The sequence below is a fragment of the Dermacentor silvarum genome, chromosome 11 (genome assembly GCF_013339745.2).
Source record: "Dermacentor silvarum isolate Dsil-2018 chromosome 11, BIME_Dsil_1.4, whole genome shotgun sequence".
NCBI classification, from domain to species: domain Eukaryota; kingdom Metazoa; phylum Arthropoda; class Arachnida; order Ixodida; family Ixodidae; genus Dermacentor; species Dermacentor silvarum.
The window spans coordinates 3,929,634-3,950,931 of record NC_051164.1 but is presented as its reverse complement, the minus strand read 5'-3'; the positions used below and the strand labels follow the sequence as shown (position 1 = coordinate 3,950,931).

General features: G+C 46.5%; 1 protein-coding gene across 4 annotated transcripts in view; it reads left to right on the top strand.

Moving 5' to 3' along the window:
- The window catches only part of LOC119432389 (WASH complex subunit 2), a 545,737-nt gene that overhangs the window by 112,440 nt on the left and 411,999 nt on the right, over positions 1–21,298 (top strand). For all 4 annotated transcript variants that reach the window (XM_049658605.1, XM_049658606.1, XM_037699556.2 and 1 more), the window contains exon 8: positions 3,650–3,845. In XM_049658605.1, the coding sequence (XP_049514562.1) occupies positions 3,650–3,845 (196 nt within the window). The remainder of the gene's footprint in view (positions 1–3,649; positions 3,846–21,298) is intronic.

Genomic DNA, 21,298 nt, shown 5'->3' with positions numbered 1-21,298 from the left:
GTACAGGTCTTTGATGTCAGTGGAGCAGGCATTGAGGCCCTTGTCATTACTTGCAGTATACGCTATGATATCATTAGTCTTTTACCAAAAAAGGGTCGTCAATTGTTAGCAGGTTAAGTTTCTCCTGTAAAAACAAAGCAACCACCTTCTGCCAGGTCCCCTTTTCAGAGGTAATGACTTGTAGCAGCCAGTCAACCTTGTTGGTTTTGACAGTGAAAAACAAATCCGAGCTAGGCTTTTTACTTTTGTCAATTGAACTAGCTAACCGATTTAGACTCAGTGCGTTACGAAGTGTATTTGCTTCCGCCCTTACTTTTAAGAGCGATGTGTCGTCACGGCATTTGAACACAGAATTTACTACCTCGTGGGCTTTTGAGCCAAACACATCATTTGGTAAAGCAGCAAAACCTCCTTCCTTGTCAGCAGTTAGCGAGGAAAGGGAATGCTCTCTAAAGAACGGCACGACGCTGTTGACAGGCAAGTTTTTGCGGAGTGCATTAGACTGCAACAAAACATGTACGCCTTCAGAAACACAATGTTCAGTCTCAGGGGCTCGCATGGCTACTTGCCGAACAAGAGTGAGTAGTTCCGGTGGTGACATCTGAGGTTCCACTGCAAACATGGGACCCAAGCTTAACACCCGTTGCACTCCTTCCGAATTAGGCACATCACATGCTGTGTGGACTGGGTTGCTTGGCCTAGGAGACTTCTTGGGGGTGATGGCACAAAGCTGGATGAGTGCGTGCTGCTAGATGAATTGAGTTGTTCGGCCAGTGATGACACGAAGTTCAAGCCACTTCTTCTTTGCCCTGGAAGGGGTCTCAGCGCTGTCAAGTTGCAAGAATAGAACGTCCCGGTGCAACCGTGCCTGGCGTTTCCACTCTGAAATGTCGGGAGCAGACACTTGCCTATTGCAAGATACCCGAGATTAAACACTTATTTGGATCCTTCGGCAGGACACGGGATGAGAATCTACTGCAAAAAACAAGTTCTGTGGAAATTCACTAGGTAAAAAAGGAGGTTTCATAAAAGGTTATATGCACCACACAAAGCTACAAAGAAAAATAACCCATTTGGATTTCTCATAAAGCAAGCTTCACATTCAAAGAAAAATTTGTCCTGGCTTTGTAATTGAGCAGGGAAGAAGTTAATAATTTTGTAATTGAACCTGGCACCAACGTCTTTCCTGTGAAGTCGCTCTACCATCTATGTGATGCTTTAAAAGCAAGTTCTTGTAAATGAAAAGTTGGAAGTGTTGCACTGAAGCTAGCATGGTGTACAACTTGCCCATACTACTTGTCACCTAAGAATCAGAGTTGTGCACTGTCTGTCAACTTTGAAGCCTCAAAAAACGCCTTTAAATCTCTCGGGAATGTATTACTGAAAAGATGAAGCCCTAGTACCAGTGTAGATGCTTGAGCATGGTATTTACCTCACTTCTCATGTTGCGCATGAAATAAACCTTTACCATTGGCCCTCAGTGTGCTTCGCACCACTGTTAGTGCCGGTGGCGATAGAGGGGCGATACCCCACCTACGGTGTTATTGCGAGCGAACTCGTCGTGGTGAGTGCTGCGGTGCAGATTGCCTTTGTCCTGCACGGATAGTACGCAATTCCAGATTGCGCACTTTGCTCCATTTAATACAAAGCTCGAAGCTGAATACGAAGCACAGCTAGCCAGGAGCGACCATTGTAGATACTAACCGCTATTCATCACGAGGTACAGCAGGCATAGCGAACATGTGGTCTGGGCTAATGTTTCGCATAGTTCGAGGCTAGCTGAGTGTCTCAGACTAATCAAAATTAGCGAGAGCCGGACCTATGACATCCCTCTAAGCAGCATGGCCAAAGTTTGATTCCTACATGGCTGAGCATGATAGTCGGCTCGTGCTTGGTTGATGTCAGCTATTGGCCAACACGTGTGGGAAGCTGCTACAGTAAAAACCCGGTAATACGATCACGGCTGGTACGAATTTCGGTGTGATAGGAATTCGTAACATTTCCCGGCTGAAATATATTGCTCACAATACAAAAAAAATCGGCTGTTCCGAATGCGTCGCCGCGCCGCTGCGGATCATACGAAGGCGTGAGCAACAGCGGCGGCGGCCAAGCAAGCAGAACGACCGGCACATACAAGCTGGCACAGCGGGATCTGGGCGGGATCCCGCCAAGCAACTGGCTACGTCGTGCAGCTGCGCAATCTCTCATTGGACCGGACCCCATCACAGCCTAGCCGATGCTTAGCGAGAAGGTAGACGTGGACCGGGCAGCAGCCACAAAAGCCAAAGTGCTCCCTGCACTCGAGGTGACGTGCACGCACTTTTACGCCTTCCAGAAGGTGATAGTTGACGATTTGGGCAAGAAGAAAACGTACACGGTTAGTAGAACCCCGTTGATACGTTTTTCAAGGGACCACGCATAAATGAAAATGTCGCAGTTTCGCCTAAAAGGTGAAGCAACGATTGCGATAGCAAATTAGTAGACAGCAGTACGAAGTCAGGATAGTAGTTGTGCTGCCGTATAAACTTGTAAGCATTCGCTTACTAACTAGTAAATTCAAAAGCACGATGTCAGCACAGGTAAACATGAACACATCTTGCTCGATGACCGTGGACACTCGCTGTCGAAATGCTGGCGTGAGGAAGCGCAGCAGCAGCAGCGAGCGAATTGACCTTCGTGCTGTCTCTCGCTTAAACGCGAACTAAATGTCAAAAGAAAAGCGCATACCAAGCTACCGGCACCAGGCGCACTTTGTCAACATCGCAGATTGTTTTACGATGAGGCCCGCGTGGGCGTGCACATTGCGCAGGTAGCAGATCGCTTTCAAGATACGATGCCTGCGCGGCTGTGCTGTATCTGCAACGTGCCTGTCGCTTGTTGCAACGCATCGGTCACTTGCTGCAACGTACAGTCGGCGTCACCCTTGTCTAGAGCGCGGGAACGGCGGCTGCCGGGGGGGGGCCAGCTGACGACGTCTGACAGTAGTTTCAGGATGTGCCCCCCACCATTAGATGTCGCACTCAGTAGCTAGTGTGAGACGTCGCTGTTCCCGCGCTCTAGACAAGAGTGACGCCGACTGTGCAAGCTGGCCGCACCGCTACATTCAAATGTGACGTAAGATGCAGGAACATTACAGATTGGCGATGTATCACGGGGAACTTAATATGTGGAAGTCAATGGGATTTAGGTCGGGACCGGGAAAACGCAGCAGTGAGGAACATATCAACGGTGTTACACTATTAAAATTTTTTCTGGTAAAAATAAATTCATTTTTTCTTGATTTTGTGTATGTTTTGATGATACAAATTTTAAGTGATATTTCTCATGACCCCGCGAGATTCGTATCACCGAGATTTTACTGTATATGACAAAATATGGCAGCCCCGAAAAGGGTGAGCAGAAGAGTTCTGTTCAAAAGAGTGTCTGAGAAAAAGGTGACTTTGCATTTCGCTTGTGAGCCTTACACGTCGCACACGAGTGCAAAATTTGGCTCAAGTGTTGCACCTCGCTTAAGGGATGGTTCTAGACCCCTTTAAGAAACAACGAGGGTTTCCTTGGGCCTCTGGTAAACGAAGACGGGGTGTGTGGGTTCATACAGAGGCCACCTTGCCACGATTTGATTCGTGCCCTTTCTTGACCTCTCATGCAGGATGGAACGAAGGAGCCAGTCATCGATAACAAGATGGGAAACTATATGAAGCAGGAATTTGGGGACTCCCCAGCAAACAGCGATGAGCCGGACATCTTTACTGCCGACACAGAGGAGCTGCATTCGGATGGCAGTGATGAGGACAGCGTGACAAGGAGGGACTCATTCAAGAGGAGCTCCTCTGTAAAAGAAAATGGTGAGCTCCTTAGCTTCTGGTCTAAAGGCACCTGTGTGGGACCGTCAGGTTGGGTGCAAACTGCAACAATGTCGGTTGGATATCCTAAATGCAGAGCTTGTCACCCTCAGCAGGATGGTAAGTAGGCAATCACTTTGCCATAAAAATATATGGAGTGAAATAACTGTGCTAGATTTAACTCTCATAGCACAAACAAGAACCTAAATTGTGAGAAAATTTCAGAATCCCAACTTTACCGATCCTTGAGAAATCAAGGTGCCATCATTTTATATATTGAACACCTCACCATGCCCCTGCCTGTGCACTTCTTCTAACGGAGCAGCTATCACTTCTCGCATCGTCCGAAGCACAGTTAAACCTCGGTATAACAAAGTCGGTAAAATCGGCAATTTGCTTTGTTATATTCAAATTTCGTTGCATTGAAATTTGACCGTTTATGCAAATAGTAGGGGCGTGTGGGTACTTGTGCATTTGGTTTCGAATCAAATAGAAAAAGATTCAAATAATTCAATTCCCAAATCAAATATTCGATTTTTTAAAATCTGTACCTTCGTTGAATGACCTGGATGTGATCGATGCCTTGACACGCGCAGTGTTCCAACGGGGCCTGTTCTCTATCAGCAGAAGGTTCATCCAGGTCGACAATACCGATCGAAACGATTAACGCGACGCAGACAGAGGCAACTATAACAGCAGCACATATGAAAAGCACGAGAGCATGTGTGAAGATCGACCACCGAAAGGCACGCTGATCGCGTTGATTACATAAGTTCAGTGTTCACGCAGGCAGATTCGGGCAGTTGGGAGCTCTCGACCTATGTGCGAGGACACAGATGAGCTTGGCATGCGTGCTCGCCATAGTTGTCGGCTGGTTGACCACACACCCGAACGGCCATCAATCTAACCCGTACACACGACTCGCAACCCGGTCAATGATGTTGTTCCTACCCCCTGTAACTGAGCCATGGAATTGTTTGCCTGATGTCATTGTCAATAAACGAAATCCAAAAATTCCATGTAAATGACATTGCTAATGACTTGCACCCTAACATTGAACTACGTCTATTTGCGGATGATTGCCTTATTAACTGTCACATTAAGAATGTCCGGGATCAAGTTTTGTTAAACGAATGCCTGCAATAAATTTGTTTGGTGTGTTACATGGGACAGGAAAATTAATTTCGATAAATCAGCTTACATGACTTTATCTAACAAGAAAACCCCATTGCTTTTTACTTACAGAATAAATAATAGCCCACTTGAACATGTTAGTAAGCTTAAGTGTCTCGGTGTCACAATCATGCGCAATTTGAATTGGAACGAACACATTGAAAACATTTGTGGTTCTGCACAGAGCAAACTCGGTCTGTTAAGGTGAAAGTTGAAAGATGCTACACCCGAGGTAAAGCTCAAGGCGTACAAAACAGTTGTACGGCCCACACAGACGCACCAAGTGGGCTTGATAAATAAACTGGAACAGATTCAAAGACTAGCCGCACGGTTTATGCTTGCCGCACGGTAACGAATGCAGTCCGCATTATTATCCCGTGCCAGTTTGCCCGAACTTGCAACGCGCAGAAAAATAGCCAGGTTGAAATTGTTGTACCAACTGTATAAAAATAAATTCAATACCCTGGACCCCACGTCACACTATGTGCGACGCGTTGATGCCTTCAAAATTTTCTTTCTTGTGAAAATTATAGTCGATTGGAGCAGCCTTCACGCTCAAGTGATTCAGTTGTGTGCGTTTATTGAAACGCACACAACTGAATCACTTGAGCGTAAACTGTCATTATGTGTTTGCTGGATGCATTGTTTGTTTATTGTGCAACTGACGTTACGTGTTTGTTGAAAATTCTTTTTCCCCACCTCTGTAACAAGGGCTAACAGTATTGGAAATAAATAAATAAAAAAATTTGGAGAGATGTTAACACTGTATCCTTTTCACCATTCATTTAATTCCCTAGCAAAAATTCTAATACAAAAACCAGTAGCCTATGAGGTTATTGACACTAATACACTCTATTAGGTCTATTAGTGTATTAGTCTAATAGATATTGGTGTATTAGTCGAATAGGTCTCTTAGTGTTAGTTTAATAGGTCTATTGGTGTGAAAGAAAATGTTGCAATGCACTAGAGACAGAACGAAAAACGGGTATATAATTGCTAAAATTGCTAGAAGCATTTATTCGCAGAGCGTGTATTTTTACAGATTCCTGTTTCGAGATCGTCAGGCCATCTATCTTGATTGCCATAGCTTTTCGTCAACTTCGACCAGAGGACGCCTTTTGAGGAAGTGGTTTAAAAAACCTGGGCACAAAAATACATACATATAAAAACATTTAAAAGCAGGGGTGCTAGTTCTACCACTGAACATTTAAGCTGGCAATATTTGCTTCCAAATTAGAATAATGTGACTCTGCAATTACAGTGTAGACCGTTTATAACGCAAGTCGCCGGAGTCGCGAATATCCGCACTACAGTTAAACCTGCTTATAACGAACCTCCATATAACGAATTTCTGGATATAACGAAGTTTTTCTATTCCCCTCCGTTACTCCATAGAAGCACATGTATTTGAGACCTCTATGTAACGAAGTGGCAGTGGGAGACCCCCTCGATATAACGAATTTTCCCCTCCGACAACCTAGAGATTTCGCCCCAAATTTTGTCATTTTTGCACGAGCAGCAACCGGAAGCACCTTCTCCGCCGCGACAGAATGCGAAGCGATCGCATGTGTGCGTGCGTGCGTGCGTGTGCGAGGCGGGCCTGCATCTCTCGACCCGGCGATCTTGCCGCCGCGGGCGTGACCTTTCCCCCTCCCTTCATTCAAACCTGATCCTGCCGCTTGCTGCAGCTGTAGGCCTAGCCCGCCAAGCCGGCACTCTCTCCTTTTCCAGTTGATGTTGCCGAAGCCCTAGCTGGTACACGCTGTGACACATCACACTCGATGAGCGCAGACACGCATTGTCAAACGCTGGCGGCGTGTGGAACCGCCGCTGGAGAAGCGAGCGAAGTGACCTTCGTGCTGTTGTCTATCACTTCAATGCAAACTGAGTGCCGAGAACACACAGCACGCATAAAGCTACAAGCCGCCGACGCACCTACACTGCTAGGCTCTGCCCCAACGCAGATGCTTTCAAGATACGGCCCGCACGACCACGCGCCGCCGCGCAGTACGCAGTTGATGCCAGAGTACAGTACAACGCCGCCTCGCTATCCCTCTCCCCTCGCTTCCTCGCCGGTGCCTCGAGCGCAACGGAAGAAGGCGCGCTTCCTCCCTGCTTTTCTTGCGCGCGCGAGATTTAGACGCGGTCGTCGGCTCCCCTCGCATGTTTTCACTCGCACATACTGCATACGGCCCGCAGCGACTGCGTTATCGCCCTTGGACTTTATACGGAATATCTATGAGCCAAAACCAATTTTAGGGCCACAACGCGTCATGGACACCATCTTTACATAGCAATTACGGACCTCAAGGGCCATACTTTTGCTGGCGGAAACCGAAAATACGTCATAGTTGTCGCCCCCGGCACTTTGGGCGGCCAATGCCATCGTCAAGCCACCAAGCCAAGCGACATGAAAAGTCAAAATGGCCGCTCGGGCCGCCGCGGGGTGGCAGTTCGCAACGTATATGCGGGAACGGTCCCACAGTTGCGACACAACAGCGGGGTTACCAATGCATTGGGTTCTATGGGAGCTATGCTGGGACCGGCCGAAAACAATGTAACAGCCGGGAAAACGCAGCCCCTCGGAACATAACAGCGGGGTTCTACTGTAACACTATACGACGCTACGACGCCATCGTGACGCTCGCTCTTCGTTTACGATGCCTCGCGCTTGTGTGAAACGACACGCGTCCACGCTTCCGGTACCTGGTGTGACATTCCAAGGATGAGTGCTTCGACGAAAACGGAAAATGGGTGCGCGTTACAACTGAGGGTGCGTTGGAACGGAGTAAATACAGTAAGAGTTTCTTTTTCGAATTTTCGTGCCGAACCTGCATATAGCGAAATCCTCTTTATAACGATGTTTTTCGGGAATTTGTCAATTTCGTTATATCCATGTATAAGCGGTACCGCACTATAACCAAAGCAACAATTTTCAAGGCCCGCACATATGCAAAACGTGTGCACCGAGCCACCACGCGTATGCGACAGGCGAGGAATGCGGCTAGAACGTTTGCATTCAATTTAGTCGACTCTCATTAATTCAAAATAATTCACGCGGCGGCGCCTCCGACCGGCATTGCTCCGGCACCACCATAGAGTAAAAGCTTAGGAGAGACCCCTCAATGTCCCGCGCGAACGAAACGGAAAAAAAGTTATGAAAAAAACGCGGCGGAAATTTCACCCTCTCAAATGGCAAGGTCGCCGATTCTGCGTTGCGCTGGAACATGCGTGTACGTGCTGACGTCTCAGTCATGCTACCGTAGCCACGCGTAGAAAATGGCAGTGAACCCTTCTTTCTCCATTATGCTTCCTCTACTTTCTAGTCGCGTGTTGACCTTGCACGCTGCGGCTATGGCGCAGAGGGAAGCAGCGGCGCTGTCCCAGGCCGGCCAACGAAGCTGCCCGTGCTGGCAAACGCCCGCTTCCCGATAACGGCAGAAAACGAAACTTCGGGGAGCTGGCGCCATGCCGTCTGTAGCCGCTGCGCCTGCACGGCGGCGGGCGTGCACGGTGACAGTCGAAAGTGAGGGAGCTACGAGGAAGGGCGAGGGGAGCCACCAAAGCGGCGGAGTGTCCGAGGCGAAATCCGCTTCCCTGCCGCCCTCCTCCCTCACATTCCACGGTCTCCGCGTGCGGCCTTCGCCGTGCTGTGCCAGCGCCGCCCGCTCCCTGAAGTTTCGTTTACTGCCGTTATCGTGAAGCGAGCGTTGGGCGGCGTTGGCAGTTTTTGTGGCCCACGCTCGCTATGCGCGCCGAGATATTTCACGACTCGCACTCAAGATTCTGGTTTCAGCCTCACTGGCTGTTCGTTCGCACGACGTGCCCTTCTCCTCTTCGTCTGTCTTTCTTCCTCGAGCACTCCTTGGGGCGCCCGTTTGAAGGGAGCGTTCGCCGTCTCCGCTGACTTCCGTACTCCCAGGCAGCCGCACTGTAACCGGTATTTCGTTTCCCGCAACTGCACTATAAGCAATACGTGTATACATGGAGTGCTATGGGAAAATTAACGTGAGTCTGAAAAGACCGCACTATATCCGATCCTGCACTATATGCGGTTACATTATAAGTGGTCTATACTGTACCAAACTAATTTTAGGACAGAGCGTGATATGCTAGCTCAAAATGTTTATCATACTGAAAAATGATGCCACCTGACACGACAAGACACACAAAATCAACATAAGATGTGTGTTACATCAAAGCTGTAGGCACTCTAGGCAGAAATCGTGCACAGTGTTTTCCGAAACAGGCATGTCATTGCTGCAACGCAGTCGGCCCGATGTCAATGTACAGAAGTGCGTCCACCGTTGGGATAAAAAAAAAAGAAAGAAAGCAACTTCATACTGTACTTTAGAAGCATAAATAAGAAGTATAATTACCTCGAAATGGTAAATCATCTGCGCCGGGGAAAACGCTGCATATTGATGCATGCTAATAGATCGACAAAGCCGCGAAGGACAGGGGTAAAAGCAGTTGCCTTGCGTTGTTTCGAAGCCACAACAGCATCCACAGATGAAAGTATCCAAATATACTACTGCACGAAAAAGATTGCACATGCGCTAACACCACGGGTTCCTTAAAAACACATTGTTCATTCCACGCATGCCTCTGCTTGACATGGCAGCCACCATTGCGCATGTGCTGTACGCAACTACGGCTGACTACGGTTGCAGTTTTATTGCGATAGCAATTATGTGGACACTTCAACCGGATTTCTGCCGTCGCCGTGAGGTTCCGTATAGATAAAATCTTCGCCGCGCGCCGTATGCCCGAGCGGAAACGTGCGGGGACGCGCGCTATCACGGAGAGCGAACGCACTCAATCTCCCACGCGCAAGCAAGGAAGCGGGAAGCCAGTGCCGGAGGGAGGGGGGGGGGGGCGCACTTCTTCTCTGCCAACAACCGTGCTCGTCGCTCGCCTGCACCGTCTCTTATCTCCACACGGCTCTGACCTTTATGCGCTGTGCATTCGCCGCTCAGTTTCCGTTGAAGCGATAGACCGCACGTACCTTTGCCCGCTGCGGCGTATGCGCTTGCTACCAGCGTTTTGACAGTCGTTGTCTGCAGTCATTCAGTGTGATCTATTCATGTTTGTTTGTGCGCGCTCACACCACGCTTGTTCATTCAGTAAGTAATAGTCGGGCCACATTTTCCAACGCACGCTACACATGCAATGCTGCCCGGATCGGCAGTGCAGCGCTACAGGTGTGTCCCTTCGCACGCGCTGCCCACGGGAAGCGCTTCTCATTAACACCACCGTTTCACGCAACACCACGCGCCTTCTCGTGGTCATCGAGTCTCTCTTCATGTCGGTCTACTTACGCCGCAGCACACCTGCTTACTTAATCAGCTCATGTTTACTACAATTCATATTGCTACCAAAGCCGCTCACCTTCCTTAGTATGACATTGCTGTGTTGCCATCACATTCATTGCTTCGCCCTTAATGCGAAACTGTGACATTTTTTATGTCCTTCCCGCCCGCCGTGTTCCCTTCTCTGCGATACTGTTCTTTGATGTCAGTAAATATTACGGGCTTTTTTATGCGGTATCAAGTTAGCAATTTAGGTTACAAGTTTAACATTTACTTTATGCGCATTTCAACAGAAAGTACGGCACTAACTAAACTTGAGCGGAAATCAAATATTGTCACCCAGCTAGTACAGCTAGAATAGATGACCGGCTAGGCAAAAAACACGTCAGCCTTTAGCAATGGCTGGACCTTGGAGAGCGTGCGCGCAACCACGAACTTCGTCGGTCTCTCCTCAAGGGGCCAGTGTCACCACGTGCCAACTTATTGCGCGTCAGTATGGTGGTTGCTATTGCACCATTGTTCAAAAGCTGACCGGGTACCGCGATTCTGCCTTTGCGGATTACGGCTGGTTGTGCATTCTTTTTTTCTTTTTATTTCGGGGGAAAGTATTCGCTGTGCTGTAAACACTAGCTGTTTTCTCAACAACTCATCGCGACGAGGCTCAGTAAAGCAAAATTGGCAAGAGCATGTAGGTGCGCGTCGCTTTTGTGTATGTCACTGAGAGATGGCCAGTTTCACTACAAGTATGGCTTTTTGGGCTAGTTTGTTAGATACATCAGAGGTGGTCATAGCGCTAGAAGACACGGACAAGAACGAGAGAACAAGACGAGCGCTAACTTTCAGTTGAAAGTTAGCGCTCGTCTTGTTCTCTCGTTCTTGTTCGTGTCTTCTAGCGCTATGACCACCTCTGATGCAGTTTCACTAGGTTAGTGCGCTAAAACTAATGCAAATGCAGTCTGCTGCACAATTGTACAGAAGAATTTTTAATGATTCAGCGATTAATTAGAAACACTTCTCCACGCAAGCAAGCAGTCCGCTAGTCTAATTTTTCATCAAATTTCACCAGCAAACATGAGCTGCGGAATCCAGCAATATATGTTGTACATTATACCTGTGTCGCACGACCACATTTGATCGTGATCAGGATCGAAATTCTCGACTGCAATTGGCTCCCTCATGGAGCCAATTGGCTCCCACAGGAGCCAATCACGACCGAGAAATTCGATCTGGATCGCGCTTGATGGCCATCAAAAGTGTGCCCTGTGACATCCTTATAACAGACCAGCAACAACCTGTACAAGGCCAATAGGACCTATTAGTCTAATAGAGAAACTAGTAGACACGCAACACTGTTTATATAAGATACACTAGGCCTATTGGTCTTATAGGTAAATCAGTACGACTAATAGAAATTTCTATTGGTCTAATAAAAAACTTATACAACTAATACAAAACTGTATTAGACATCGAGGTAACGATGACAGTGGGCACCTTAGGGTGCCTCGATGCCAGCGCCGCCGTTCAGGGTGGTGCCATCCTTTGACCGCCCCTGCGCCGCCGCTTTCTCGCTGCGCCGCCATCTTGAGTCACAGCGAGCGGTTGCGATTGCTTGGTGCCGGTGCTTAGTTCGAGACACAGTGCGCGGGGATGCTTCGCTGACGCTTCTACTTGCTGGACAGTGTTCAGCCGCATGAATGACAAGCTTGTCAAATGCATCGAGTCGACATGACGGGCTATTGTGTTCCCAAGTGCACCGGATCGACGCGTAAAGGGCTTCGTTGTTTACGCTTCCCCCGGGACCCAGAGCGAAGGAAGAGATGGGAAGCCCAAGTAAAGCAGTATCACTGGAAGGTAACGGATAGCTCCTACATTTGCGAGGTAAGTGTCAAGAAAGTTTAGACTATCGCATCGTGTTTTTCATTTAAATAAGAAAGTATTCTCTGATCCTCGCTCACGTGCCTACGTTCGCTCACGAACTAAGCACTGCACCGATGCTGTCTGAGTAGCCTATGGTTTGCAAGCGCGCGTTGCATAGGCTTTTGCCGGTTTGATCGGCGCAGTCTATGCCATTAGTACCCTTATTTTAAGGAATGACGAAAATGCTTCGCTGCAAAATAGTCTTACAATAGCTACAAATCGTCATGTAAACCACCTGTTTTACTTTTGCACGGGAAGCACACATCGTGTGTGTCTGTTTCTTTTTTTTTCTGTTTCTTTTTTCGCTACTGGTTATTTGGGACTATAGAACACAGTGCTTCTTTTGGGGAGAGCGGCTGTTGTGTACGTGGCAAGCGAAGCATTGTGATTTTCTCTGATTTCTCAGCAGATATCTTGTGCATCTCGGGTTGTTACGTTATATAGCTGATTTTTTAGACGAATATATTTGTAGCGTGGTGCTCGTAAGTCGATGGTCATTCGTGCTCATTCCCGATCGTAGTGGGTACTGTGATGGTCTTTAAATGCCTGTGCACAGTATGCCCAGGTGTAGTAGAGTTAAGGGGCATCATGGGACCAAAATGTTTCGGCGCTTTCTGGCATAGTGTCTGTTGTAGCCTTTGCATTTCTTCGAAACGTGTGAAGCGAAATAATACAGCATTACTTCCGCGAAAATTTATTTTTAAGCACTGTAATGGGTTCTCTGTATTTACAAGGTAACTTTTCATATTAATAATAACTTTTGTTGTTTTACTTGTACTTAGAAACACTTTGAAGAGGGCCAGTACGAGGGAAATCGACAGGATGGGCGCCGTCTGTTAAATTCAGCAGCCCTACATCATCATGGACTATATTTTCGAAGTGAAAAACATTGCTAATCTGTATTTGACTGTCTTAGTTTCATTTACGGTTTTCGTACGCGATATGTATGCAGTGTTGTTTATTTTTTCAATGTAGTTATCAGTGTTCTAATGGCTATTTATAAAATGTTCTGTACTCGCCATCGATGTGTTTGGCTGATGCGACGTATTCGATGGTAGCTGATGTATTCTGGCTGGATATCTTGATTAATATTACCCGCGGTTGTGTTTGCTTGTTTGTATTCTTGTTCTCGATTTATATTGTGTGTAATAAGGTTGATGTACTCACTTGAAATCCCCCCTCCCCATGTAATGAATAAATTAAAAAAAACTCTCACTATCCCTAATTGTGTGTCGAGCCTGCCTTGCGAATTTTTTTTTATCTTGTCTTTCAACATTACCTTCAGGCGCCACACAGTACATATAATTTTTCATGTACATATCTCTTTCATGATTGACTGTACTAGACATTACTAAGTAAATGTATTTTGTGCGTCGTTTGGTTTCTTGTGTGTACTACGCAAGATTGACACAGACAAGTTATGTTACATTTTTCTCTACAGCACTAATTAAACCTTATTTTCACATCGCAGTTATTTTTACACCAGCTTAATCCTGTCAGCACACAGTTTTGTAGGCAAAAAAAGCAAGATTGTGCGTAGATATCGTCAAATAATTGCAACGAACGCGAAGAGCACGCGCAACGCAAGGGAAACTAACCACCGTGCGCGAGTGGCTGGCTACGGTTAAAGTCCCTATATAAGAAAAGTACCGCCATCCTTTGATGAATGCCGCTTCTCTCTGTCCCGTATCTCCGATTGGACGATGATAACGCGCGCTTTTTACTTCTTTATATTTTCTTTTTTCCGCCTCAGAGCCATGTTGAAAGTCCTCTGCGCAGCCGCAGTCGGCGGCGCGCGCCCGGCCTGAAAACTTTAACGTGGACTTTCTAGGTGCGCCACCGTCGACTTTGTTTTCGCAAGCAAAAAGTAAAGAAAAAAGCAAGCGCTTTAGGAGAGGAGGCGGCGGAGGAAAGAGTAGATGGCGGTACTTTTCTTATATAGGGACTTTAGCTACGGTAAAGGAGGCGTGACGTGTAAGCCAAAATACAAAAGCGAAAAAGAAAAACTTCCACACACAGGGGGTCGCAAACCTTATATACCAAGCTTCGAAGCGCAAAAAAAAAAAAAAATAGTGCGTATTTCAAACATACACACGGCATGTTAAATGTAAATTGAATTAGGCAACTTGGGGCATGTTCCTGGCGCCATACATTTACATCTTGAACCTTCGACGAGTTAACGGCTATTGGTTATAAAGATGTGCAGATGCGATACTGATAAAAAAATCCTCAACAAGGCAAAGCACTTGGAAGCGTGCCGCGAGTAACACTATTTATGAACGCAAGCATAGCTGAGTCTGAGCTCGTGTGATTCAATATGGCGTCGCCAGCAGGGTTGTCTCCACTAGAGTGTACTAGACAATGGTCGAGTGGGCCGAATGGGGCTCTGCCGCTGAGGCACCGCGTGTGGAAAAATAGTGCGAGGGCGCTGCGAGCGAACTGGATTGGGGCGGAGACGCGCTCCGCGGCATATTCAACGTACTTTCGCAGCGGGCGCCGAGGCCGATTGCGCATAGTACGCTCTTAAAATAGCGCTGTATTTCAACTGCAACTTTGTGTTTACATCATTTTGCCAAACATATATATCTGAGGCATAGATTATACAACGCGACATCTTCAATTTTGCTGTCGTTGTCAAGCGTGTCGTCTGCTAGAGAGCGCGAGCGCTACGTGGACGCTGGCAGACGCCCAATTTTTCTCGCAGAACCTCTGTGCAGTACATTTTTTTAATGGTTTAGTTGCTTTGGTGCGTCCATGACTCTTGACGGCCGGTTCCAAATGTAGTTTTAGCCAGGTGAACTGCTGTTTTTACCACTGTCCTCTAAAAGTAACTGGTATCTCCGGAGTCCGCACCATGAAGGTTACGTAAGAAAATTTTATTATTAATATCGTGTCATTTTACCTGCGCTTCTTGTTGGTGGATATTGATCAGGGACAATGATAGAAGAAAACAATATTAGAGTGAAATCAACCAGGTTTATTAACTGTGTGTCGTGAAGAATGACCAATGTATTTCTAGGTAATTAAATCAAAGGGTACATAGACAAACTTATTTACGATATATATATGCAGGGGGAAAAATAACAAATATTCTGCTGCAAATAACAAATATATAGTGCTGTTATGTAACGCATAACAGCACTATAGAAATCTCAAAGGTGAGTGACTGCATGCAAGTGAGGACTGTTATTCCGAATGATTTTGCTGCCGGAGAGTCGTGGCTGTTGCGCCTCTGCGCAACAGCCACGAGAATTAACGGACGGGTGTTAATAAGTCCTGCTTAATATTACTTAATAATGCTTAATGAGTCCTGCGTTTTGGGGCAGCCTGTAAATTTGCTAACTTGATTCAGGCGAAAATTTTTGACAGTCTCACCATGTTTGCAACCCATTAAAACTGAGTGCCCCATGTAGTACCACACTTATCTTCAATGAACGCAACAGATCTGCACATATCTCTACGTGTATGTGAGAAATGCCGTTCCTTTAATTGTTTCATTATGGTTGTTATGATAGTGCACCGGATAACTGAACGCAGCCGTTTATAATATACAAGCTCCAGAGTTGAGCGGTCATACATTTGGGAACGACATTACATTTACGCATGAAATATAGGATAAGCATAAGATGTTTTTCTCGGAAATCAGACTCGGGAATAACTTATGTTGTTTACACCCCCAGAAATAAGCCGAAGAACGCAGCCACCTGCTCTTTTCTTGTTATTGTTTAAATAGAAGCAAATGCTTGGGTTTTACGTGGTATAACCACGATATGATTATGAGGCACCCGGTTTAGTTTTTGCCACCTGGGGTTCTTTAACGCGCACCTAATAGAAGTACACGAGTCTTTTTCCATTTCGTTCCCATCGAATTCCGCGACCTGGATTGAACGAGCGAGCTCCAGAATTAGCAGCGCAACGCCGTATCCACGATATAGGCACTAATTAGGCTATCGCGCAGGCTTCCTTTCTTTTTTTTTTCTTTTTTGAACTATCGACTGGAAAAAAATTCCACGTACGGCTTACGGCCAAAGATTAGCCTATAGAATGGCTAACTAAAACCGTTTTCGGCGCTAGTGGTCCGACTGCAATAAATTTATGATCCCGTACCAATTACTCCGCATTCTGTTACGCGAGAAAGGCGGAAACTTGATTGGAATGTTGCACTGCAGTTTACTCTTTTTTTTAAATCTATACCAATGCTTCCCGTAAATCTAAATACAAGGCGCTGGATGGGGCAGATATGCTTTACTTGTTTGAAGCGGCAAGCAGGAAGGTTACATATATGTTACAATTGCTTCGTCTGCGTTTCACAAGGCCTACTAATAGAACACTATATGCGCAACAATACGCACGAGAGATACATGCTGCTTGAAGAATGAGAAAAATATTCTTTCTCCAAAGGGAACCGTACAATAACATAGTATAATGAAAGTCGACACTGCGGCCGCAATGCACGCGCAATCACCGAGCGGCATTAGAAAATAATAAAAAATAAATAAAGAAGAGAAAGGAAAGGAATTTATTCTTAAGGCATAAATACATGTCATATGCAATTATGAACCCCATTTGATCGGTCTGAACGCAAATACCAGTGCGCGAAATAGTACGAATGACCCCGTCGAGCAGTATCGCCAGCAGTTTCCAACGGCGCGACCTTGATGCGGCCCAATGAATGGATGGATGAGGCTAAACCCTTTAATCCGGGCAGTGGCATACGCCACCTAGCCATGAATATTAACATATTTTGTACTTTGTGGTGGGTGAAATTTCACCCCTGCCTTGATTTTATCCACCAATCAGATAACCTTTGTTTGGTTATTTCTACCCGCTTAAAGTCTATTTTGCCTTCAGTGTCCCTAAACCCCAATGCTTTGAAAAAATCAGCCCTGTTGCTTTGCACTGTAGGGTTAAGCCCTTTACAGAAAAGTACGAGATGTTCAGCCGTTTCCTCTTCTTCTCCACACGCACAGCACAACGTGTCTATACCTTGGTACTTGACTCGGTACATCTTAGTCCGCAATACTCCCGTCCTGGCTTCAAACAACAAAGAGCTTCCCCTAGAATTATCGTAGATATTTTCTTTGGCAATTTCTTGCTTGAAAGTTCGGTATGTTCCCAGTGCTGATTTCGTCTGCATCCCTGTTTTCCACAGACCCCTCTCTGTTTCCTTAACCTTTTTCTTAACCGCTGTTTCCTGGTTTGCACCCCTCCTGCAGTCCAAATATTTGATTGACAGTTTTCTGGTCAGCTTCCTCCATTTTGTATCAACATTTCTCATGTAAAAATAACTGAAAACTCTCCTTGCCCACCGCTTTTCTGCCATTTCTCTCCATCGCTCCTCAAATTCTATCTTGCTGCTGGCTTCCCTGCCCTCGAATGACGTCCATCCCATGTCACCCTGTACCCCCTGATTTGGTGTATTTCCGTGTGCTCCCAGAGCCAGCCTACCTATCCCTCGCTGCTTAACTTCCAACCTTCCTCAAACCTCTGATCTCATGCACAGGACCGCGTTGCCGAAAGTCAAACTAGGGACCATCACCCCTTTCCAAATCCCTCTCACCACTTCGTACCTATTGTAATTCCACAGTGCCCTATTTGTCATCACAGCTGCATTTCTGCTACCTTTAGCCGTCACGTATTTTTCATGTTCCGTTAAGTACTCAGCCCCATTGTTTATCCACACTCCAAGATATTTGTACTTATCCACCACCTCCAGCGTAACCTCCTGGATCCTATGCTCGCTGCCCTGATTATCATTAAAAGTCATGACTGCCGATTTTTCTTTACTAAACTTCAAACCTAAGCTATCTCCCTCTTTACCATAGATGTCCATTAATCTCTGCAAGTCTTCCTTGCTGTCAGCCATAAGTACAATGTCATCTGCATACATCAGTCCTGGTAATGACTGTTTAATCCATTCTCCTTGCTTGAAATAGAAAAGGTTGAAGCCAAGTCCGCTCCTCTCTAATTTTTTCTCTAATCCTTGTAAATACAGCATGAACGACAGAGGTGACAGAGGGCACCCCTGCCTAAGCCCCTGCTGTATCTCTATAGGCCCAGATACCTTGTTTTCCCATTTTATAAGCACCTTGTTACTTTTATAGATATCTTTTAAAAGATTTCTTACTCCATCTTCCACATCTAGAGTGCCCAGTATGTCCCACAAATCCTTTTGGATTACACTGTCATAGGCTCCTTTGATATCCAGAAATGCAAGCCATAGGGGCTTGTGTTCCTTTTCTGCTATTTCAATACACTGTGTCAATGAGAACAGATTATCTTCTAACCTTCTTTGTTTCCGGAACCCATTTTGTAGTTCCCCCAGCACCTCCTCGCTCTCCACCCATGCCTGCAGTCTGTCCTTTATAATCTGTATCACCACCCTGTAAACCACTGACGTCACTGTTATGCGACGGTAGTTGTTTATGTCGGCTTTGTCCCTCTTTCCCTTATATATCATGCTCATCCTGCTCAGTCTCCACCCGTCGGGGGCTTTACCGTCCATTATCATTTTGCTCACTGCCTCTCTTAATGCTTTCTTAGATTTTGGGCCCAATGTCTTTATCAACATAATTGGGATGGTAAGTGGTTCTTGAGGGAAAGGGAAAGGTTGGCGCTATCTTCTGCAGCCCTTGAGGGAGCACGGCTCAGCGCCAGATTGGGATGCCATCAGGACCTGTCGACGTGCTACTAGGAACCCTCTTCTCTGCCCTTTCCCACTCGCTTTGTGCCAGTGGAGCCACTGCACTGACTAGTCCATCCTCACCTGATTGAGCACATGCTATGTTTCGTTCTTTAAATTTTTCCGCCATCATTGTTCTTATATGTTCCATTGCCTCATCTCCCTCTAGTCGGAACACCTTGAGCTGTAACTATAAACCTCTGCTCTAGGCTAGTCTTATTACTCAAGGAGTTGAGATGTTTCCAAAATTTCTTGGCTGCTTTTCTATCCTTTTTGTTTACTTCTGACAACCATTGGCTCCCCTTTCTTCTGATCTTCTCATAGATCAAATGGGATGCTTCCCTTCTACAGTTTAAGAAGTTATTCCATTTTCTGCCTACATCAGCTTCTGGTTCACCCCTCCTCTTTGAATATCTGTGTTCCTTGGATGCTTCCTGACGTTTCTTTATGGCCTTCTTAACCTCCTCATCCCACCAGCTCTTGGGTTTACGTCTTCTGTTCCCTTTAGGCCTGACTCCTACTTTAGCAAGCTCTAGCTCAAATAGCCCTGTTAAATTTGCATATGTCCATTCTGTTTTTGTATCCTCTGAAATTACTTCCTCAATTTGTTGGGTTGCTATTTCAAGCTGCTTTTCCGAGTAAAATATCCCACCTGGTTGTTCATCTTGCCTCCTACCTACTTTCATTTCCCTTCTAAAACTCACCTTAATACGTTTGTGATCACTACCTAGACTTCTGGAGCCATATTCATCTATGCTCATTACATTTAGCCTATCGTGCATCCTATGTGACATTAGTGCATAATCTATCGTCGACTGCAGGCTTCCTACCTCCCATGTTATGTGCCCTTCACACTTCTCAGTACTATTGCGTACAACTAAGTCATGCATTTCACACATATCCAGCATCATGTTGCCTGTTGAGTCTGTGTACCCGTCCAAGTCTTCTATGTGTGCGTTCATATCCCCTAGTATAATAATCTCGCACCCTTCTAGCTCATTAATGTCACTTGATATGCATTCCAGCATTTTTTTGTTTTCCTCTTTGGCATTTGCTCCTTTCCACAGGTATACAAAGCCAAGGAGTGTCTGCTCTCCTGCAACTTTCCCTTTTAGCCATAAATGCTCCTTGCATTCCTGTTTGACCCTTTGCCAATTCATACTTTTATGAATGAATTCACCAATTCCACCCCCTTTTCTGCTGCCCTCTGTTCTATTGCAATATTCCCATGCATAGTCAGGATTAAAGGGAGGTTGCTCCATGTCCCTAAGATGTGTCTCCAAAAACCCGTAAGCCATCAGCTTTTCCTGCCTTAGTTGCTCGTCTATCTCCTCCCACTTCAGCCTATTCCTGCCACCTTGCATGTTGATGTACCCTATGTCAGAATGACCTTGTCCCTGGTGCTTACGTCTATTTCTTCTCCTACCAATCCTACGTTTCTTGAATCTTGGGGCCTCTCTGCGTCCGTCTTCGTCTACACTGGTGGTCTTAGGGCTCTGGGTCCCCCCCAAAATGCCGTAGCTTGGCGCCCTATCCTACTACTTACGCTCCCGCCCGTGGCACCACTGTAGTGAATGCCATCCTGTGCAAAAGGGTGGGAGCCAGACTCGTACACTTCCCGGTTTACCTTCATTGTGCCGTACCCAAGTGGTCGGCTCAGACCCCTAATGACCCGGTTAGCCTCAAGCACACTCCGTTCCATCCCACTAGCCTGGCCCCGGACGTGTGGGATTGTGCATATGGTCACATGCACATTCGCAGAGTTTTCTCTGAGTTTACGCAACCCAACCTCTGTCTGTTTAGGTCCTGGCTCCTTCTCTTCAGCACATCGTTGAGACCAGCATGGATAACGACCAGATGTTCATGCTCCAGGTTGTCCACTTCGACCGCAGTGCCGCCCCAGTATTTTTCCACGTCGGGCGCCTCACTGCAAAGCATGCGCCACCCCAGCCGCTCGTCCCACTCGACCATATTCTAGTACACTCTATCTCCACCCTGAACGGCGGCGCTGGCATCGAGGCACCCTTAAAGTCCCTATATAAGTACCGCCATCCTTTGATAAACGCCGCTTGTCTCTCTCCTGTATCTCCGATTGGACGATGATAGCGCGCGCTTTTCACTTCTTAATATTTTCTTTTTTTCCGAGTCAGAGCCATGTTGAAAGTCCTCTGCGCAGCCGCAGTCGCCGGCGGTGGCGCGCGCCCAGCCTGAAAGCTTCAACGTGGACTTTCTAGGTGCGCCACCGTCGACTTGGGTTTCGCAAGCAAAAAGTAAAGAAAAAAAAAGCAAGCACTTTAGGAGAGGAGGCGGCGGAGGAAAGAGTAGATGGCGGTACTTTTCTTATATAGGGACTCTAGGCACCCTAACGAGAT